Raw genomic sequence first — 23,810 nt, 5'->3', positions numbered from 1 at the left:
TGTGTATGTATGGGGGGGAGGGGGAGAGAGTCAAATTGCCTCCATGATTATAGTCTGATGCTCTTGTCTCTGTACTTCATAACTAAATTAAGGCAAGAGCTTGAAATCCATTGTGCAATTCCAGGCTTTAAAATGATGAGTCCTATGATGAGTCCTTCTGGTTCAAAGAGAAGGGATCCTTACCTGCTTCATTACCTCCCAGGTGTGCCTACCTCCTGTTCCCTTTTTAATTTTCCCTGCTATTAGAGCTCTTAAAAGAGGTTTGAGTGATTCAGATAACACTACATAGGGTTACTCTTGAATAGCCCTGCAAAACACTATTAACAATTGGCCAGAGAAGCTGCTGCTGTTCATTTGTGCCATATTTGCTGCCGCCACTCTTTTACCTCTTGCATCACATCTCTTAGCCCATCATCACTTTGAACTAAATCCAACCCAAAATGATTTAAATCACCGAAGGAACTGGATTTTCTTAAATCAACTCTTAGCTATATTCCATGACTTCATTGATTCTACTTATGTTGGAGCTATCATTTGGATTCAGGAAGTTATAGCTTGGGACAAACATGGTATAACGGCTTGAATTATTTAGACACTGAGAGACCAAGGTTCAAATTTCTACTCAATCATGGGTGGCTTCAGAAAAGTCATATTCTTTCAGCCTCAGAGAAAGGAACCTGTCTGAACAAATTGTGCCAAGAACATTTTGTACACAGTTTGTTTTAGAGTTGCCATAAATCAGAAATAATTTGAAGGGAAACTACAGTAAATCTGAGACCCACAGGTATAGGTAGGCAGTTACAGACTTCCCAATTCAGGGACTATGGAATAATATCAGTAAACAAGTGAAAATTCCTTAGACAGCTCCAGCGTATCAGCTCTTTAAAGCATACCCACAGTAAAGCAGTGGATGATGACCAGTGGGAACTGAGGGAGGAGGGCAGAAGGAGGCAATCTACAAGACAAACATTTGCTAGTGCCACAGCTGTGGTTGATGCTTGACTCTCTTGGATTCTGACACTACAATCATAGAATCATAGAGTTGGAAGAGACCTCACAGGCCACCCAGTCCGATCCCCTGCCCAAATCAGGAAAACCACATTCAAAGCACCCCTGACAGATGGCCATTCAGCCTCTGTTTAAAGCCTCCAAAGAAGGAGCCTCCACCACACTCCGGGGCAGAGAGTTCCACCACTGAACAGCTTTAACAGTTGGGAAGTTCTTCCTAAAGTTCAGGTGGAATCTCCTTTCCTATAATTTGAAGTCATTGTTCCTCATCCCAGTCTCCTGGGCAGGATTAGTTCTAAAGTTATCATTTGTGACCATTTCCATACTTACAGCTTTAAGAATGTCACAGGGAAGAAAGCCAATATTATTTGACTATACCTGGAGTCTTTGTATATTTTGTGTAGGGCATCCTTCCTCTATTCCAATTCCCTTAGAAAAATGGGGACCACAAAGAGAAGCCATTCTATTGTTGGGATGTGGACTCCAAAAACAGCTTCAGGGAGAAGTTTTGAATTTTACTGTTTGTTGCTGCACAGAGGAAGTGTCAGACATTTACCCTGTAGAATTTCAACAGCAGAATAGTTCTTGAGGGAAATATCATTTGTGTCATTTTGTTATTTGCAAGGTTCATGCACTCTGTTCTTTACCACAGTGTCTGTGCTGAGCGGTATGTGGCTAAATAACACTCATGATTGCTGTTAGTATTGCATTTTCACGTTTTGCTGAAGAGTTGGTACTTATTACAACATTCACCTAAGAGACCTGTTTTTAAGGGCTGATGTACAAACGCTTTTTTGTTTAAAGATAAAAATCTACCTGGAGTGCCTGAAGGACACTGTGGGAGAATGTTTTTGTGAACATTAGTCAATTATTCTCTCCTTTTATATTACAATCTCAAATAGACTGAGTTACCACTCCACATTCCTGTCATGCTAGTCTATGATGTGGGATGCCCGCATCAAATGGCAGTATGTTCTCTTGCATTCTCCCAATTTTTCCACATAGTTTGCAAAAAAATTAACAGTGCTGCACTAATAGGCTTTTTTCCTATTGAAGAATAGCTGAAACTGAAGAGGGTGGCTAATGTGCTTATAAAACAAAGGACAAACATATTTGTGAAAGGGAGAAGATAATTCTAATGCCACGCACATATGCAGCTGCAGAGTCACGAGAAGCTGAATACAGTAAGGTAAGTCACTTTGCTTTAATCATCCCATCTGAGTGCATTCAGTGTTAGCTTATAAATTAATTGCACAAGCCATTGAAACAAGATATTAAACCAATATCCATTTTGGTTATTGTGAAGTCAGGTCAAGTAGACTCATATCATAATTGCTTTTTTGGATAATGTAATCCCAGACTGTCAACATAAATTTCAATGCAATTTCAATGCAAATTATGTCATTTTTGGTAGCATATTATCCATTACCATGTTTCAAATGTGATCCCCCCCCCCCCCCGTGTTTTCTTCAGTGTTTGGTTTTCACAACTGCACTTAAGAAGCAGAACATATGTCATAGATGATTCCAGTTTTGGTATTAAGTGATACATCCCTACATTTGTTGGCCTCATTTAGTTTCTTCACAGCTGCCTAACTCTTCTTCAGTTTTCTTAGCTATAATCTCATCCTCATGTATGAGTCAGGGCAGAGATGATCTCTAACATTTTTATCACCTGCTTTAAAGTTTTGTAAATAATCTATGGTCATTTTTCCCCCTAACATTCAACTGTAATCACATTTTACACATTCTTCCTTAATTCTGATTTGAAATTAGTCCAAATCTTTGCTTTGTTCTGTTAGTAATAGGGTATCATCTGCATATTCCAATAACATTTGTACAGTGAATTGTTGATTTATTATGTTTGTAAGCAATTAATAAACTGTTTAGCAAGCAAGGTGTAGTATTTTGAGCGTTGGACTGACTCTGGAGACCACAGTTCAAATCTAGATTCAGCCATGGAAGCTCATAGGATAGAATAGGCATTACTTGGCAGAATTTGGTTATAAAAATTAATGTTTTGACTTCATTGTCATTTTTTTTTGTTTCAAAGAGTACCAATGTTGACTTCTGTTGTACTATTTAAGCAGCAACAAAAAGACATTGCATTCTTTATTTGACAAGGCAAGAAGACTGGAGTGAAACTTAAATAAGCAAAATAAAAAGGAGACCTAGGACTACCAGATTTGAAATTATATTTTTCAGCTTGTTGACTGCCATAGCTGAAAAACTGGATTACATTAGAAAGAAAAAGGTTATTGCAATTGGAGGGATTTGACTTACGATTTGTTTGGTATGGATTTGTTTGACATGAAAAAATCAATTCAGATGTTGCTCTCAATAACCATTATGTCAGACAAGCTTTGTTAAGAATATGGAACAGATATAGAACAAAATTGTATAGTACAATGTGCATAATGAATCTCAACCCATAAAGCTGGAAAATAATTATTTCAAAAAGACAAATGGGTAACATATCAAAATATGTTATTGTCAAATAAAGAGTCATAGAAAATGAAAAAAAAAACACGTGAGGAATTAGAAATGGAAGGGTGTAAGAATGTAGAGAATGGAAGTGGAGGATGGACAAATTGTGGAACATATGATTAAATGGGCTCAAAAATAAGCCTTGATATTTAGATGGAGCAGTGAGAGAATACACAGAGTATTTAAAGTTTAATTTATGATTTTTTAGGAATTTTTTGCAAGGTGATTTATAAATGGTATGTGGCACCAAAAAAATTATCTAAGAGAATATCTTCACAGGTCAGCTCCATGGCAGCCATACATCACACAGGGATAATGAGGGGCAAGGCCATGACTTTGGTTAATGCAGTCTTGCTCTGTATTAACAAAAGTCACGAGATACTCTCAATTCTGGCCCAGAATTCAGAATCTCCCTCAACAGCCAGAGACTGGCACAACACAGATGGAAGGAGATAATAAGGGCAGTTGTCCAGGAGCGTCAGACTATGTTTGGTGCTGCTGGGCAGTCAGGACTCCCTCTCAACTCGGCAGTGGCTGTTGGACACACCCTGGGAGCTCTAAGATGGGTAAAGGGTCTACTAACATATGTTGGAAATGTAATCACCAAGAAATCAATGACATGGGATATATAGAGGAAATTCAGAAAACAAATAAAATAATAATTTCATACATGCATCCATAAAGCTTATTTATTTGCTTATCTTTGCATGCACTACCTGTCACTGTTTGTCAGTAATGCCTTTCTTTAATTTACTTTGGACAAAGCAGTTTGAATCAAGAGTTGCCAATTATGTTAAGATGGATTAACACAAATCAGACACAAACATTCACAAACAAGGAAAACAGCATTTCAGTCTACCAGGATCTTTGGTAATAGATCTTAACATGACTGTACTCTGTCAAAACATTTCAAAGCGACATTTGGATCTATTAAATTGCCAAATAGGGAATATAGGTCATTATCAAAACTGACATGGTGGAATTGAATTTTAAGATATTTTGGGAAATTGCTGATTACTATGGAACAGGAATACACTTTTTAATCATCTTTTTTGTTGCTTACTTACATGAGGCTGAGAAACTTGTGATCCTCCAGGTGTGGTCAGATAGAAATTTCTTTACAATGTTGCAATTTTGGTGAAGGATAATGGGAGTTGTAGCTCAACATCACCGAGAGCCCTCAAATGCATTATTGATCTTGCAATGCTTTTTCATTAGCTGCCAGCTGGTGTCAATCAAGGGTGAACTAATTAGGATGGCTGATCTGGCTGAACTGATTGGATTTTGTCTGCAATTCATTGTAATCCAAAATATGATGAGGTTTTGAGTCATAATATTTTGGCCAACAATAAATGTGTCAGCCTTAGGATGTTGGTTGGACCACTTTGCCAGTTTACGTATATTTGATGTCTAGGAATTTGAGTTCATCAAAAGTCTGAGTATTTTTCATACCAAATCCTTTGGTTTTGTATCATGCAATATTTTCAAAGCATGCATAATAGTGGCACTTACTTAATAACAACAGCAAAAAATGTAACTCATCAATTTAATGTGTAGGGAATGTGTTAGATTCAATCCATTTAACAAGACTGTATTGTCTGGAGATTTTCAAATTAGGCCAACATTACACATGCATCAAGAAGTATATAAATAATATATATATCATATGCATCATAGGATAGAGGCATTAGCAAATGCTTGCAAATAGGGTCTTCTAGCCCTCATGCAACTGGGTTTACAGGGATGATGAAGTACAGAGAATGTGACCTTTAAAACTAATATGAGAAAATGAATTGGGTCACATTCAAACAAAAAACCTCCTGTATGTTATGCTCATTCCTTCCCAGTGCCCCTTCTCATTTATTAGTAGTAGTTGTAGTAGTAAAAGTAGTAGCATTCTTGCAGGTCTGTGATTAAAACATTTCTTCAATATTGTGGCTGTTTTTAATGCATTTTGGGGTTCTGAATTCAACAAACACAATAACAATGTCATATCCCACACAGCTCTTTCACAAATTTCATTACTACCCTAAAGTCATGCATAAGGCTGGAAATTCGAGTTTAAAAAGCAACCCAAAAAAAGCTGAGTCAACATATACATGGGTCAGTGAAAGTATTGTTCCTTAACTCTTATATAAAAAAGGAACCATCCCCTTCTATGACCAAAGTGGGAAAAGGTAGGGGTGTAGCTCATCCCAGGAAAACCTAAAAGCGCCAACTCTCTCTACTTCCTCCACTGTGTTGCCACATCTGGCCTTTCTTAATGTCTGGGTGGGGAGATAATGGTGATGGCCTGGGGTGACTGGCCCTCTGAAGTATCACTGGCGCTTTTCCTCTCTGCAGAATGACCCTTGATTATCTGAAAAACCCACAATTTTGGCTCCAAAACCTGCTATTTCAATATCAAAACAAGTTATAAAGAAGTTAGGTATGATGGAACAAGTCTGCGATCATTTTTGGATTTAAAATGCCAAATTCCTACAAAAACCAGCACACATTGTTCAAAATGTTTTTCTGACCCTCAATTTTACAGGCCTGTGTGTTATTATTAACTGTATTTATATCTCACCTTTCTTTGCCAGCAGTGGGACCTAAGGCATCTTGTGCATTAAAAATACAGTTACAGACATACAAAGAGTAACAGTCAAACTAAACAAATTAAGAACAAGGCTTTTAAAGGTAAGAAAATGAAATTACAAATAACACATTTACAGCCCTTTTTTAAAAGCCTGTCCAATTTTTATTTATTTTTTACAAAAGGTTTCATTCTGCTGGAAGAACTATAGTGAGACACAGGACCTCTTTGTCTGAGGATTTTTAAGGGCCCTCTCTAAACTACTAATCCCAGAATTCTGCAGGAAGCAGTCACAGGATTTCAAATGGGGTGCATACCCTTTGCCTACTCTTTAAGCTCTAGTATGATAAGGCAGAGGAGGAAGTTTCTAGGGGCCTCTTCACACAGGGCATTTTAGCCCCGTTTGCACTTTTATGCATGGCTTGGATGGGGTCTGCCATGCGCCATCACACAGAAGGTGCTTCATCCACCACTACGGGGAGGAAAACGTGTTTTGCGTAGCCCTGACAGAGCTACCTGCACTTTCCTTCCCCTTTCCCTGTATGATGGGGAAAAGAGCAGCAGGGCAACATGCATTGCAGCACATTGCTGCCCTTTCTCCCAACTGATGAGTGCCAACGCACACTGTCCCGTCCCCAGCACATGATGGGGCAAGGAAGAAGGGTGCCACAAATAATCCCTCATGCCTTCTGTTTTACCAGCAACTGCCAGCAAAACAGCACAGCCCAAAAGGGCCATGTGAAGAGGTTGAAAGTTTAGGGGCAGACACTGAGGACCCTTCTACATAGCCATGTAATGCAGTTCAGCGCAGTTTGAAATTGCATTATATGGCAGTGTGGATGCGGCCTGACAAGGCCCTCTCTCATCTCCCTGCCCACCATATCTGTTAATGTACTGGAAACTCTTGCTGCTAGAGACAAAATCCAACAAGTGATTATTTGTGTATTTCCAAAGTGGTATTCTCAGAGTAGTTCTCAGAGAGTAAACCATTTGTTTTAAGTGAGCATACTAACATTCACTTCACAATATCTTGTTTGAAATTTGCAGAGTGCTAGAGAAGGAGGACAACACCCAAGAGTAATACATGGCAGCTTCTGAACTACATCCCATGGCCAATCAGTGGTCAGTAGGATTGGGGTAGAATAGCATCTGGGTGTCAGCCATCGGCCAGTATGGTGCCAGGGAATACTGTTGCATAAGGGGATACTGTCAACTCCTTATGTAATGTCACAAAAAGTGAAACTGCTAGAATAAGCCCTTGGCGTATAAAAAGGAGGAAAGGAAAAGAAGGGGAAGGAAAAGAGATGTATTTTCATTTGTTTTCATTTTTTATTTTTTCTTAAACATTTTTCTATACCCTCCTTGCTTTTGATGCTGCAAGAAATTAAAATGGCTGCTTATTTTAACGCTACCCCAAGAGTATTACAACTATAATTTGTTTTTTCTAGACAAGTTTAGTGCTTTGAAATAATAATAATTTTGAAACATTTAGTACAGCTGAAAACTATACTGTTCTATCATTAAAAATGAAAAAACAATCTTGCCAGGGATCCGTTTGTGTAATTTCTTGGCAGTTTATTTAAATCATTTTGGAGAACTGTCCTACAACAAGCTGTACCAGAACATCATAAAAAGGGCACAGTTGTCAATTAGTCTCCTGGCAAGAATTGTTTCTACTGTCACCCTAAAACTGATAAAGACTGCAGATTAGGCTATATGCTGTGACATCTCAATGAAACATCTGTTTCTCTTTTAAATCACAACCAGCCTAAGGATGTGACTCAAAAGCTTACATATTCATATTGTCATATAAAATTTAGTCTTAGTGATCTTCTTTAATTATCCTGGGAAGTTAATGCTAATGTTTGCAACGATAATATATTATGTGTATTTGTACTACCTCCTTATCACAAGTTGGGACACAATAGCTTCTGGCTATTCATCAAAGATATAGTTTATGTGCTTTTAGAGTTGCTTGAAGTGTGCAGTGCTGACATAGTGGTACTACTGGCTATGTTGTCAATGGTAAAAGAAATAATATATAGCTTTGGAGAGGTCAAGAGGTAAGTTTGCTTTCCAGAAATAATGCAGAGCAAAATTTACAGCCAAGACCCAGGTGATACTTTCAGCCAGCACGAAAATGGAGAACATGTAGTTCTCCACCTCAAATCTCAGGACTGAAGAAAGGTGGGAGGGAAACGAACATCTCACTTCATCTCATTTGGAGAGTGTCATGCTTGAGATGCCTGATCTAAAAAGTAAAAACAAATCAGTTAGTTTGACCTTTATTGAATTCCCCTTGAAAGCAGGTTGTGCTTGTGAGTTTGTTTACTGTTCTGGATTCAAAAATGAAAGCATACATTCTTTATGTTGTTGGCACTTTAGATGCCTTTCTTTGTTCATCCCTTGCTTATCTGAAATCATAAATAATCCATGATCGGAGAGATGTCATAAAAATAATTTCCATATTAATTAAAGGCTTGGGAAAGGAGCAATAGGCTGCATGTTTCTGTGGAGGCTGTATAAGTTTTGATGAGATTTCAAATGCAGTGCTTTCATCTACTTTCACATCATCTCATGCCAGCTGACACCTGTGTCATACTTAAGAATTCAGAGCAAGTGACCAAAACAAATCTCATCTTTCTGCAAGCATAGACTTTCAGGCAATAATCCTTTAGCCTATTCATGGGAGCATATGAATACATATTTGCTGGAACCTAAGAGCAAAAACAGTGAACTAGGACTTTCCAAGTTTAGTCTCCTGAACTGTACTTTTGGCATCACGTAGCTGACTAGCAAGACAATCTAATGCATTCTCACAAATGGTGCAAGTCAACCTCCTAGTCAAATGTGCCTGGAAGCAGGACAGAACCTGTCATCCATCCCACTGTTGATTGACTACAAACCTCATCATTTCTGATTATTAACCACCTGTTTGTGGCCAATGGTATTGTTTATTCCAGCAACATTTGGTGGGACTACCTGTGGTTTTTAGGATTTCAGTCTGAGATCAAATTACATTTTGTTGGAAAGGTGTAACTAGCATTTCCCTCTTGAAATTAAATGTAAGGGACCTGACTCAGATCCTAGTAGGAGTGAAGGAGTGGGTATGTTAGGGGCCTTTAATATTTTGCTCCCACACAATTGTGATTTGATCCCAATTCTGTCTTCACACTGCACCTGCACTTTTGCCAACTTGCTCAAAAGGAATTAATTAAAACAGGAATAGGAACCATACCGGTCTTCAGAAATTATTGAACTACAGGTCCTAGCAGACCATGCACCTTTGCTATTGTATATGCCTTAGAATTTGTGTTGCATTGTGTGTTGTGTTGGAGACTCATGATCAGATCACCAAGAAGCGAAGAACCCTCAAATTGTTGCTAACAAGTCACTTTCAATTGTGCTGTAATTATTTATTTATTTTTGTATGACACAGCAAACAAGATAGATATGCTGGATTTCGTTTCACAAAATCACAAGTAGAACACTTCCCAAGTGTCTAGGACTGTGTGATGTATTTTCGGATGATGCGTGCAGATCCCAGTAGGGTGGCCTTTTGCAGTTGACAGATCATGATTTTGTCAATGTCTATTGTTTCCAAATGCAGGCTGAGATCTTTTGGCACAGCACCCAGAGTGCCCATCACCACCGGGACCACATGCACTGGTTTCTGCCAGAGTCTTTGAAGTTCAATCTTGAGGTCCTGATAGCGGCTGAGTTTTTCCTGTGTTTTTCGTCAATGTGACTGTCACCTGGGATGGCAACATCAATGATCCAAACCTTTTTCTTTTCCACAACTGTGATGTCTGGTGTGTTGTGTTCCAGAACTTTGTCAGTCTGGATTCGGAAGTCCCACAGTATCTTTGCGTGCTCATTTTCCAATACTTTTGCAGGTTTGTGATTCCACCAGTTCTTTACTGCTGGGAGGTGGTACTTGAGGCTTAAGTTCCAATGAATCATTTGGGCCACATAGTTGTGCCTCTGTTTGTAGTCTGTCTGTGTGATTTTCATACAGCAGCTGAGGATATGATCAATGGTTTTGTGGTTTCCTTGCAGAGTTTGCATTTTGGGTCATCAGCTGATTTTTCGATCTTGGCCTTAATTGCATTTGTTCTGATGGCTTGCTCCTGGGCTGCAAGGATCAGGCCTTCTGTCTCCTTCTTCAGGGTCCCATTCATGAGCCATAGCCAGGTCTTCTCCTTATCAGCTTTTCCTTCAATTTTGTCAAGGAACTTTCCATGCAATGTTTTGTTGTGCCAGCTGTCAGCTCTAGTTTGTAGTGCGGTTTTCTTGTACTGGTTTTTTGTCTGCTGTGCTTTGAGGAGTTTCTGATTTTTCACTTCAATCAAAGCAGGTTCTTCACTTTGCTTGACATATTCTGCCAGGGCATGTTCTTCTTCTTTGACTGCTTGTTTTACTTGTAAGAGTCCTCTGCCCCCTGATCTTCTAGGCAGATATAGCCAGTCAACATCACTGCGAGGGTGCAGTGAATGATGAATGGTCATGAACTTTCTTGTTTTTCTGTCCAAGTTGTCCAGTTCCACCTGTTTCTGTTTTCCCATACAGCTTCAGGTCATCCATGTACATCAAATGTGAAATTTTGTGAGATTTCTTAGATGTTTGATAGCCAAGATTTGTTTTTTGTAAGATTGTTGACAGAGGGATCATGGCAATAATGAAAAGCAGAGGGGAAATGAATCTCCCTGGAAAATTCCTCTGGCAGGTGTCACCCCCCCCCCACCCACCCCACCCCCCGCAGGTGCCACCTTGACATGGTGGGGGGGGGGACTGCTCCAATGATGACTGAGGGCTGTGCTGGCGATAGTGTAACTACAGGCAAGTCCAACCAAGCCTTTCATCTCACAACTTCAATAAAACGTATTGGACTTACCAAACTTTCACAATAATGAAGGCTACCAGCAGCTCACAAGTGAAGCAAAAAAGTTGTAAAGTTCTCTTCTGATGGCTGTGATGGCAGATGAAGGCTGAAACAGATGTGGCCACCGGTCATTGTGTTAACCATGCAGTTGGAGCAAAACTTTTTTCTATGAAGACTGTGTAATTGCCTGTGCACATAAAACAAATTTGCACACAGGCGTATTCCAAGAGAAACCAAAACTAATCAAAGTCCCATGGTGATTCATGAGTGGTGATGGGGACAGAAGTGTGAAATCTGGAAGCCCCTACTGACTGGTACATGTGTGGTAGATATGGATTCAGTCATTCTAAGTCAAGGTTCAAAGCAGTTTGTCAGCTGTGACTGAGCAGCCTATTTAGGGTCCACTCTCCTCATCCCATATGAAAGAGGGCTAGAAATGATGCTCAAAACATAGTCTTTCTCACTTACTTATACCTAACTGGACTGCCACATCCAGAGGAGTTGGATTTTGAATACGCAACATAGAAGGCAAAAGGGAGAAACATACCAAGATCAACTTGGTATGTCAGGACTGTCTTCCATCTGGAAATCCATGTGCTCATCTTTGCAAAAGACAATGCAGATCCAGAATAGGTTTCTACAGTCACTTACAGACCCACCTCCAAGCCTCTGCCTTGGAAAGACAATCATTCTCAGCCACAAGTGTGGTGGTATAGTCACCACCCCAGGAAGAATCCTTCCTTAACTGTTTGGACTTTGGGCTGCTCCTGACAGAAACAACCGCAGGCAATAATAATTAAGACAATTGCATCCTTGTCCCTGAATGGGGGACAGGGAATTTGAAATACCCTAAAGCTAGCCCAGAGGTTTGAGCTCCCTAAAACCTTCAGGATAAAATTAAGTCATTAAGATTCTCGTGTAGTTGAGGAATCTCAAGAATTCTCAGAAGTGCTTGTACATAATCAAAAACAAAACAAAAATTAAAATAACTATTGTTGTTGAGTCTTTGCAGGAACAACAAAAATTGCATGCAATTTATCCTGTCTACATTTACTTGGGAGTAAATTACACAGGACCCATGCAGGATATTTCTAACGGGTATCAACCATGAATCTTGGATCCCTTGGCCAGTTGCTGCCAGTTCACAACTGAGCTGCGAGTATGTGAAATTGGATGGGAGGACCCCAACCCTAACCCCCATACCTCTCTTTACACTCATTCCACTTACTTCTCATCAATCATTTTAAACTCCATTTTTCCAAAAGTAAAAAAAAGAAGAAAAGTAAAAAGAACTCTTATGGAACTCATTGCAATCTTTTTTTTCATTCACAGTGATCTAATTGATATTTTTTGTCATTGGCATTCCAGGTTTTGCATTAGGAGGGTCTCTATTCCTTAACTTCAGAAGATATATATATAGGCAGTCCCCAAGTTGCAAACATCTGACTTATAAATGACTCATTGTTTAAACGGAGGTGAGACAACAGGAAGTGAGAGAAATCTACCCCTTGGAAGGGAAATCAACTCCAGGAAGAGTTATCATGGGGAAAAAGTGTCACCACTGAAGCATTATCACCAATCCTTGTTTCCACAACAAGCCAATTCTCACAGGAAAGTGAGGAGAAATCTTCTAAACAGGGGCACAGACAGCAAAACAAACACCACAGGGGTGTTAACTCTTCCCTATGCTATCCATTGAGGTGTGCAATTTGGGGAAAAAAACCCCCATATTTGGTCGGAGTTAAACTTAAAAATATACCTTACATTTTTTGGACTTACATACAAATTCAACTTCAGAATAAACTGACAAAACCTATCTTGTTCGTAACTTGGGAACTGCCTGTATACATGTTAAGCATTTTTAGTGAGTTATTATTGTATGTTTGATCCTGCTGTCATCTAACATGTCTTCTGGATGGTTTTTGCTTTTAAAATACTACAGTGGAAGGGAAGATCATGTTTTCCATGGTTTCTAAAACCATACCAGCATGTAGGCAAATGTAATAAGAACCTTTCTTCCAATAAAAAGTCTTCCTGGCTTAAATACATTTCAGAGTCCCTGGCTCCATAAAAATTCTGATTTGAAGACTAACCCATATTTATTTTAATATATTATTACCTGTGCCCTGGTCATTAGCATTGGACTTGGAGGCAGTAGCATAGGTGCGAAGGGATAGATTGAATGAGGACAAAGCCACCAAAATGAGACTTCTTTCTGCATTGCAAAAACTGAAAATAGTCTATGCCTAGAATTCCTGAATTTACTGTATTCACGCTGCCTTGGTACATATATAGTTCCTGGAAGCTTAAACTGTATCTCCAAATGGAGTTAGGAAGTTAAATGTTTTATGCAGTTTTAGGTTCCTGGAATGTTAGAAATCTGAGGACTGAAGAAAAATGTCATATCAAGGGACTGGGATTTTTTCCGGGTAGGGCAATGACCTGATTTTGCTACACTCCTGCCTGGAGGCCTCTAAGCACAGTTCAATTATTCAGTCAGCTGCAGACTTGCTGAATAGCCTGGGATACGCTCACTATTTTTCAGCCTTGGATTCATCATCCTGCACAAAGGGATTTATCAGTTTTCCTCAACAGAGGAGTTGTTTCTGGAGACAGTGGATGTATCTACACTGAGGAATGAGTACATTCTGATGCCATTCTAACTTCCATCGCCCAGTGCGATGAAGTCATGGGAGTTGTAGTTTGATGAAGTGCCAGCAATTTTGGAGGCTTTGCTAAATACCTTGTAAAACTAAAACTCTCATGATTCCATAGCACTGAACCATGGCAGTTAAAGCATTGCCAAATTGCATTCATTCTACAATGCAGATGCATTATTCAGTATTTATGCTTTGCAGTCCTTCAAAGCAAGCTTCTTTGTTTCTCTAAATCTGTGGATCCCCAGATGTTTTGGCCTTCAACTCTCAGAAATCCTAACAGCTGGTAAACTGGCTGGGATTTCTGGGAGTTGTAGGCCAAAACACCTGGGGACCCACAGGTTGAGAACAACTACTCTAACCAGTCTTCTTTCCCACCCCTGGCTCTTTGGGTGTGAGTGGGAGAGGGTAGTGGGATGAGAACTGTGAGGCAACAGCCCAAATACTGTTGGATTTCATCTCTCATGGCCCCTCATATTGGCTATGCTGGCTAGGGCTGCTGGGCATTACGGTCCAATAACATCTGGAGAGACATAAGACGTTTCTCCCTATCGTAGAGGCCAACTGAGCCCAAGGGGCTGGAAGCATCTTCAGTATCTGCAGCACCACATTTGATCCTTAGAGACAGGCTCAGTTCTACACCTCAACATATAAAGCAGAATATTCTCTTTCAAAATGTATTATCTGCATTACATAATTCTAGTACTTTGATATCATTAATTGCTATGGCTTTGTCCTGTGGAATCTTGAGATTTGCAACTTGGTCTGACAAAGAGTTCCAGCGGTACAGTTCAGAGGAATGTGCTAAAGAATTCTCTCTGTGTCTCTTTTGTGGTTCTAATAACTGGGTTACATTAAATTACTGATTAAAGATTTAAGAATAATATATGAAGACAATTACAAAATAAAAAAGGGGGAAAGAGAAAGAAAGAAAGCATTCACTCCCAACTTTCCTAGTACCAATGGCTCTACAAAATGTATCATACTACTTAAGGTAAAGGTTTCCCCTGACCTTAAGTCAAGTCGTGACCGACTCTGGGGGTTGGTGCTCATCTCCATTTCTAAGCCAAAGAGCCCGCGTTGTCCACAGACATCTCCAGGTCATGTGACCGGCATGACTGCATGGAGCGTCGTTACCTTCCCGCCGGAGCGGTACCTATTGATCTACTCACATTGGCATGTTTTCGAACTGCTAGGTTGGCAGGAGCTGGGACTAACAGCGGGCACTCATTCCGCTCCCAGGATTTGAACCTGGGACCTTTTGGTCTGCAAATTCAGCAGCTCAGCGCTTTAACCCACTGTGCCACCAGGGGCCCCATCATGCTACTTTTATCTTATCAATATTTCTTAACTTTTCTATTTACGTAATCTGAACAGGCTGCTGCTGTTCACATGGCCAACCTGCTTTCTCTGGACTCTGTGGCCAGAGATCGGGGAATGGCATTTACTGTAGCTTGCAGCAGTGGCCATGGAGCTTCTGGCCGCAGCTCGTTGCCTTTGCTGATGCCTGCAAACGCGAGTAAAAGGTAAAGGTAAAGGTTTTCCCCTCACGTTAAGTCCAGTCATGTCTGACTCTGGGGTGTGGTGCTCATCTCCATTTCTAAGCCGAAGAGCCGGCGCTGTCCGTAGACACCTCCAAGGTCATGTGGCCGGCATGACTGCATGGAGAGCCGTTACCTTCCCGCCGGAGCGGTACCTATTGATCTACTCACATTGGCATGTTTTCGAACTGCTAGGTTGGCAGGAGCTGGAGCTAACAGCGGCTGCTCCCGTCGCTCCCGGGGATTGAACCTGGGACCTTTCGGTCTGCAGCTCAGTGCTTTAACGCACTTTGCTACCGTGGCAAACGCGAGAGAGGGAGATCAAAGGGGGCTGATTAGAGAGCCGAAGGGACCCAAACTTGCTACCCAAGGGAAAGGCACTAAGGAGAACCCCGACAGAGCCATCTCTCTGCAGCTGGGTCTAAAAATTCAAGCAAGTTCTCAGGGGCCCACGCATTCAAACAATGGGAAACTGCTTTTGTTGAGTTGAAGTCCAAAACACCTGGAGGGCCGAAGTTTGCCCGTGCCTGAATTAGGGCAAACCCCTGTTTCGCCCCCGCCCAGTGGGATCTCGGCTCCGCCTCTCGCTCCCGGCAGGGGTCGCTGCTCAGCTCCTGCGGGGCGCGCGCGGGGGCGTGTTCTGGGGCCGCGCGCTTGCCGGGTCTTTCCCCCCTCCCCCCTCCCTCCCCGGGGCGCTTGGCTGCATAGGGTAATTAGGGGGCGGGGCGGGAGAGGCGCAGGTGGGGCGGGGGCGGGGCCTTGCTCCTGCTCCGGGCCCGTCCGTCCATCCGTCTCTCCCCGGCGGCGCTTCTCCCGGGAAGTCGCAAGATGTGACGGCGGCGGCGGCGGCGGCGGCGGCGAGGAGCGCTTTGCTTTGTTTGGCGGGGTCCGCACCCTGTGGGCGGAACATGCTTGAAACCTGTAAGTTCGCTTTCGGGCATTTGGGGACTTTGGGGCCGGCGGGAGGGAAGGCGCGGGCTGTGCTAGGGCTTCTCGGTGGATTTGATAGGGTTCTCTTAGGGGAAGGTTTTTGTTTGTTGGTTTGTTTGGCCAGTCCCTTCCTCTGACTTATCCTCACCCCACAGATTTCTTAGCGTTTCGTAAGAATGCCTAGAAGTGGCGTTGCCAGTTCCTTCCATGAAATACAACCCAAGCACTTGGGATTTCTGAGCGCACTCCCCTCCGAGTACTAACCAAGCCTGGCCCCGCTTAGCTTCCAATTGGATCTGCTTGTTACACGCCTGCACATTGCTTTCTCTTCATCCATGTTTTTAATATCATGGTGTTTCAAAATTAATAGGAGGGGGAAATATTCCAGGATCTGGGTTGCTGCGAGTTTTCAGGCCATGTTCCAGAAGCATTCTCTCCTGACGTTTCGCCCACATCTGTGGCAAGCATCCTCAGAGGTTGTGAGGTTTGTTGGAAACTAGGCGAGTGGGGTTTATATATCTGTGGAATGATGTCCAGGGTGGGAGAAAGAACTCTTGTCTGCTTGAGGCAAGTGTGAATGTTGCAATTGGCCACCTTGATTAGCATTCAATGGCCTCGCAGCTTCAAAGCCTGGCTGCTTCCTGCCTGGGGGGATCCTTTGTTGGGAGTGTTAACTCCCAGGCAGGATTCACCAAGGCATTAAAGCTGCAAGGCTATTCAATGCTAATCAAGGTGATTAATTGTAACATTCACACTTGCCTCCAACAGACAAGAGTTCTTTCTCCCACTCTGGACCTTCTACAGATGTATAAACCCCACTTGCCTAGTTTCTACTTCATTGTGTCGAGTAAGCTGCCTTGAGTCCCAGCTTTAGCGGGAAAGGTGGGATATACAAAAGCCAATACAGTTGGCCCTCTGTATCCACGAATGGGTATTTAAAGAAGCCATCCATTGCTTGAAAATATTAAAACAATGTCCAAACCTTGATTTTGCCATTTTATTTAAAGGAAACAGCTTCACAAATGTATATCATGGGATCTGAGCATCCATGGCACCAAACCCCAGCGGATCCCAACGCCACCTGCAAACATACCTTAGATTTCATCCCAAGGACTGAGGCTCAGCAGGAAGCCTAGCTAAATGCAGTGGGACTGATTCATGAGTGGGGCTTGGTTAGGACTGGGTTCCTGTCCCAGGAGCTCCTCCAAAGTCCCCCCCCCCCCCCCCCCGTTCACTCGCCATTTCACGCTGGCATTGACTTTCTGAAGTTTGAGAGGCAGGCAAGCCAAACTGGGGTGGAATAGGGCAAGATAGGCTTTCGGACCACACCTCCTTTTTATATAAGGGTTAAAGAGAGAGAGAACGAAAGAGAGAGAGGAAATGTGGCAGGATTATAAATGCACCCCCGATCTTTCTTTGTTTAAAGACTCTTGCCAGCTGCGTTGGGAAATACTGCAGAAATTGCTCACACACGTTTTTTCAGCGTGATATGTATGTGTGGCAAACTCTGATTCGAATGAAGTAGTAGCATTGACGTTTGGGGGTGGAGTGGGGGGGGGGGGAGGTGAACATATTTAAATAAACGCAGAATGATGCTTCCTAGAAGTGACAGCAAATGCCATAGTTGTGACAGAGCATCCAAATGGATGATGAGCGCATTGGTCTACGAGATTTGAATTGTGGAAGGTGGGAGGGTGACTCTGTGGCACCTGCTATGCCACCCTTGACATCCCCTCATTTAACCCATATTGTGTTTCCCAGTCTTGTAGAAATAAGTGCACCAAAATTGGGAGTGACCTGATCCTCTACCTCCCCCCCCCCCTTTAATTTTCTAATTATATATGTACCAATATGTGTCTGGCTGCATTGTGTCTTCTTGTGGCGCTTTGCTCTTTGCCAGATGCTTCCTGCATCAGCCAAGGGCCATCCTGGCTCAGTAGGAATGACTTGAAGGGGCGGAGAGAGGGGTTTTCCTTTGTCTCCTTCCTCTTTGTGCTCACATTGCAACATCAGCAAACTGGCACAGCTGTGATGTTGAAGGAGACCCCTGACATGTTGGGCCACTGTTCTAAAAGAAAGCATTGCCCCTGTCTCCTACTTCGTCCCCTTCACCCCTCTTCTTTTGAAGCTGAATATTAAGACCTTTGAGCCTTTAAGCAATACGGAGCATTTCAGCATTCAGATCTGTTCTTTTCAGTTTCTTCCTGCCTTATCCAAGGAAGATTATCTCCTTTCTCTTAAGCAGCTTTTGATTATTATTTCTTTACCCAGCCCAAAGCTTCTCCCACAGCAGGCTGCCGTAGATGGTACCTTTATTGCTTAAATCTCAAGGCATCCATCCCAAGAAGAGAGAAGTAGGTGTGGCCTTTTGTTGGCTTGGGTGGCAATTCACATGCTTCTTGTAGCAGCCAATCTATTTGCTCTTTGTTTCTGTCAGGGGAGTTCTTCTAGCACATGTTGGCTTTCTTTGTCTGATGATGAACATTTATGTTTCATTCGTTTTATGCACAGAGAGGCGTCTAACACCCTGAACTACAACAGAGATTAGAAAAGTGTGAAAAGGCAGCGAACTGTATAATAATGAAAAGAATGAATTGGAACAGAGTATAGCCAGCCCTCCACTTTTGCTGGGGTGCAAAACCCACATGGAAAAGGAAATGCAAATAAAATAAAATAATAATAATAATAATAATAATAATAATAATAATAATAATACACTTTATTTATATTCCGCTCTATCTCCATGAGGGTACTCAGAGTGGATTACAACATACACAGGTAGGCAAATGTTCAATGTTTTTAATACAGTGGTCAGTGCTAATTGACAAAATAGACGGAGACGAAAGATAAACCACCCTGAACCAGGCATTCCACATGGTTAAAATGATACAATGATAATTTTTTGAATTGCTGTTCTAGGGGGGAGGGAGAATGGGGGGAGGGCAGGGGATGGGTGATACATTTCAAAGTATCGTTTAAAATGTCATTTAAGCATTAGTTACTTTTGGGATTATGTATACTGAAATAAGACATGTATTGTAAAAATTTGTTAATTGTTGGGATGTATCAAATAAAATAATTTTTTTTTAATACAGTGGAATAACAATGGCATACAAATACCCAGAACAAAGGTAAAGGCTTTCCCATTCATATCTGGCTTTCTGGAGGCGGTGCTCAACTCCATGGGGAGGTGCTCTTGTTCCATTTCCAAGCCAAGGAGCTTATTGTCTGTAGATACCTCCTGGTTGTGTTGCCGGCATGGCTGCATGGGTGCCTTTATTACCTTCCAGCTGAAGCGATACCTATTCATCTACTCACTTTTGCATGTTTTTGATCTGCTAGGTTGGTAGGAGCTAGGGCTAACAAGGGGGGGGGGGGGCGCACCCTGAACCGCAACTTTGAACTGTCAACCTTTAGGTCAGCAGATTCAACAGTTCAATTGTTTAACTGGTTGTGCCATTGCAGCCCCTAAGAGAGCCCTTGTCTAGAAATCTAGAAGTCCTCCAGCAAGAATCTGTGATCAGCTTCCACCAGAAATTGACTATAGAATCACACTGGAGTATTTAGGGATTCTTAGAGAGAAAACTTTAATCAAATCCTCAAAAGTCAAACCTACAAATGTAGAGGACTGAGTGTACATACTTTACCTGTTCTAGAATATCCAGCTGTCAGGTTTTGATCATCCCTCTGCAATATGGTGGTGATGAGATATTGTCCTACCTTACAGGGATATCGTTAGTAGTGCTACTGTTCAAAGCAAAAGTGGTGCACTTTTTTCTGCTAAGAGCCATATTCAGTGGAGTATAATTTGTTGGAGGGAGGGGTTAGATGGTGGTGTCAGACAGAGCTGGAGCAAAACAAGCAGGGCTGACTTTCCAGTTTCCCTCTCTTTTTTGACATCTCTGACTCTGTCTTCTTCCCAATGTTTAGCTTCACTTCTCCCTTATCATTTGCATTGCTCTTTCATAACTTAGTGAGCACCTCACCCCCATTTCTTCTTCCTTCCATTTCTCTTTCTCTACATCTTCCCTGACCTGCACAATATAAAGCTGATGGCCACATGTGGGCCTTGGATTGCCACCCACGCAAGGAGTGTCAAAAACATGTCATACCTTCAAGGCGTTCTTAGAACCAATGGTATCTGCGTCTTCCAGCATATGAGAACCAATGGTATCTGCGTCTTCCAGTATATGAGAAAATGCTATTATCATATTTTTGACTACCTTTCTGCAAAAATGTTTCCATGGTAGTTTCCAAAAATGAAAGTGACACTATAAATCCAAATATTTAAAAACTGCATAAAAGTGATTTCAGATGTTGTGTTGAATAAAATACCTTTCCCAAGAAGTAATATAGCACATGGTTTGTGCTTCATAATCCTGAAACAACTGCAGAAAAGTTCTCCATTCCGATGACTGTCTTCCCATTCACTCCCACTATGCTAAGGTCCTAATGCAGATCAAGTGTCCCTGTACTTACTTTGGAGGGAGAAAAAAGGCATAGTTGCTAGTTGCTACTTCCAAATACTGTGCTCTTTGCTCAGTGGTCTGTTTTATGTATGCCATCAGCAATGGTAGGATTCAGACATGACAGGAGACATTATTCAACTTCATGCTGCAGGTGGGATCTCACTTCTGAATAGCCTTCTGTGTCCAAAACTTCTTGCAAGTAAATAGTAAGCTTCGGTAAACAGGACTGGAGACTTCCCTCCCTCCTTTACACTGTTGGTTCTTTGTGCTTATTGGATTTTTTCTTTTCTTTCTCTGATTTGTGAGTATTGCAAAGCATTTCTAAAGTAAGATTTGTGTGTCCAGGCAGACACACAAGTAGAAACAAATAGGCATGTACAATTTAATCAACAAATCAAAAACCCAGATTCAGATAAGAAGCTAAATTGAGATAAAATAAGCATATAATCTCTGTGGTTTTTAAAATCACTTTGAAAGAACTTTTAAGCTTTTACATCTCTATATTTACTTCCTGTTTCTCTATATGTTTTCTTCTGCTCAATGTGAATGTCAGGTTTGTATGTAGCAGAGAAGTTTTCAGTCATGAACTATTTGAATAAAAAATGGACAGCCAGTAGGAAGTTCTTAGAAAATGCTGGTATGTTCTGATGCCAGTATATGTGTCATAGTGTCATAGTCATGCACACATGATTCCTGCTGGGAGTTGACTTTCTTGTCTTTATGGTAGCTTAGTTGACTTACTGTATATACTTATGTATAAGTCTAGAAAATTTAGTCAAAAAGCCAACCCAAAAAACTTGGCTTAACTTATCGACAGGTCAGTATAAGTACTGTACCTTCACTCTTGACAAAAATAATAATAAAAAAGAACCACCCACTTCTCTTAACAAGAGTGTCAAAAGTCATAGAATCATAGAGTTGGAAGAGACCTCATGGGCCATCCAGTCCAATCCCCTGCCAAGAAGCAGGAAAATCACATTCAAAGCACCCCCAATAGATGGTCATGCGGCCTCTGCTTAAAAGCCTCCAGAGAAGAAGCCTCCACCACACTCCAGGGCAGAGAGTTCCACTGCTGAACAGCTCTGACAGTTAGGAAATTCTTCATAATGTTCTGGTGGAATCTCCTTTCCTGTAGTTTGAAGCCATTGTTCTGCTTCCTAGTCTTCAGGGCAGCCGAAAACAAGCCTGCTCCCTCCTCCTTATGACTTCCCCTCACGTGGCCATCATGTCTCTTCTCAGTCGTCTCTTCTGCTGGCTAAACATGCCCAGCTCTTTAAGCCTCTCCTCATAGGGCTTGTTCTCCAGACCTTTGATCATTTTGGTCACCCTCCTCTGGACACATTCCAGCTTGTCAACATCTCCCTTCAATTGCGGTGCTCAGAATTGGACACAGTATTCCAGGTGTGGTCTGTCCAAGGCAGAATAGAGGGGTAGCATGACTTTCCTTGATCTATACGCTATTTATGTAGGTCAAAATCCCATTGGCTTTTTTTGCTGCCGCATCGCATTGTTGGATCATATTTAACTTGTTGTCATTGAGGACTCCAAGATCTTTTTCACACATACTGCTATTGAGCGAGGCATCCCCCATTCTGTATCTTTGCATTTCATTTTTTCTGCCTAAGTGGAGTATCTTGCATTTGTCCTTGTTGAACTTCAGTTTGCTACTTTCGGCCCATCTCTCTAATCTGTTAAGATCGTTTTGGATTCTGCTCCTGTCTTCTGTATTAGCTATCCCTCCCAATTTGGTGTCATCTGCAAACCCAACTTATACAATATAGGTTGGTAAGGTAGTCCCCATGCTGCTGTCTTTTGGAAGAAGGAGACAACACATAGCAGCCAAAAAGATCTCCACCACCAGGATTCTAGCTATGAAGGCTGGAAACAGACTGATAGTTCAGAAGGAATTATTAAGGCTGATAGGATTGCAAGCAAAAATACCTGGAGGGCTGCAGCTGTCCACCCTTGGCACAGAATAAAATATAATGGGTTGCTCTTTGGCATAAGAAGTTGAATTATTTATTTTTGTTTCACTGAACAGTAAGGAGTAGTTGGGCAGAGCAATGAGCCAGAGGTGATGAGATATTGCAAAGGTAAACTTGACACAAGGTAACTTTTCAAAGAAGTGTTATACTAATGGCAACAGTGGGAGGAAATGTTTTGCTTCTGTGTTAACTGAAGCAAGGTTATCAGGAGGTATTTTTTTAAAACAACTGTGTTCTCTCAGCCGCCTTTAGCATATAGCAGTGACTAGGGGAAATATAATGACCTTTATCCAGGGAAGCCGTGGACTAGTATGGTGTTTTAGACGTCACCTGGATGGAATCAACTGCTGTAGGACACCTTGGTTTTAAATGTTTAATATCAACCAGAGGGAACTTGATGCAAAAGGGAAGCAAAAGATTTCATTTTTAAAACTTTGGAACCATGTTTTTCCATACAAAACTTCTTTCTGAGTTAAATTATCTATCCTAGTTGCTTAGTTAAACCTATATAAGACAGCGTGTATTTACTATTTTTTTCACATGTGAAATCTGTACCTGGTATGCATATGCATGTACTTCTGTACTGTGTGTACAGCTTTGAAAACGTATTTTGGCCATAATTCCCACTGACCATGTTGGCTAAGTGGGTTGTGGCCCTAAAGGAAACATTTTGGGGCCATTCGTCATAGAGTTATGTGTTTTCCATAAAATAGTAACCTCTGGGTTCTTGGAAATGAGATGGATTCGTAAGCGATCTTTTTTACAACTCTGTGGAATATTCAGTGCCTCTGAAGATAATGAGATAAGAATCTAATGCAATGAGCTTCTTCTTTTTGATAATTTGAAATAGTTGGATGGTATGACTATCTTTTTGCTTCATCTCATGGGTATGCACTTAGCCTTCCACATTTGTAGGCTTATCTTTTGCAGATTTGATTAATATGGTCTCTTTAGGAACCTCTAGGCCCTCTGGTGCAACTGTATATCAATTTATGTCAGAAAGTGATCATAGAGTTGTGCTAGAGGATCTAGAGATTCCTAGAGAAAACACAATTTGAGGAATCTTTAGGTCCTCCAGAGTTCTAGGGTGAGGTTGACTGTAGAGTAACCCTGAAAAGATTCATAAAGCAATGTTTCTAAGGTTAAAAAGTACTTTTTAAAAATATGTGGTCTTTCCACCTTTGGAGTGTACTGCACTCCTAACCCCCATGAAAGTTGAAAATTGAGGACCTATTATACTGGAATTCAAAGTCTGAAATACTTCCCTTGTCCTTGTA

The 23,810-nt window shown here is 41.5% G+C and overlaps 1 protein-coding gene across 3 annotated transcripts in view; it reads left to right on the top strand.

Annotated features, from left to right (window-relative positions):
* The first annotated feature begins 2,059 nt into the window (after nucleotides 1-2,059).
* The window catches only part of tp53i11 (tumor protein p53 inducible protein 11), a 70,465-nt gene continuing 48,714 nt past the window's right edge, over nucleotides 2,060-23,810 (top strand). Inside the window, exon 1 of one of the 3 annotated variants that reach the window (XM_062967925.1) lies at nucleotides 2,060-2,197. Coding sequence is in view for 1 of the 3 variants with exons in the window: in XM_003214627.4 (XP_003214675.2) it covers nucleotides 16,058-16,070 (13 nt within the window). In the remaining 2 variants the exon portion in view is untranslated. Of the gene's footprint in view, nucleotides 2,198-15,907; nucleotides 16,071-23,810 lie in introns of those variants that run through there. The other 2 variants (XM_003214627.4, XM_008105513.3) reach the window with 2 other exon arrangements.

Source organism: Anolis carolinensis, chromosome 1 (genome assembly GCF_035594765.1).
Source record: "Anolis carolinensis isolate JA03-04 chromosome 1, rAnoCar3.1.pri, whole genome shotgun sequence".
In the NCBI taxonomy this organism is placed as follows: Eukaryota; Metazoa; Chordata; class Lepidosauria; order Squamata; family Dactyloidae; genus Anolis; species Anolis carolinensis.
The sequence above is the reverse complement of the archived record's forward strand: the minus strand, read 5'-3'. Positions and strand labels throughout refer to the sequence as shown.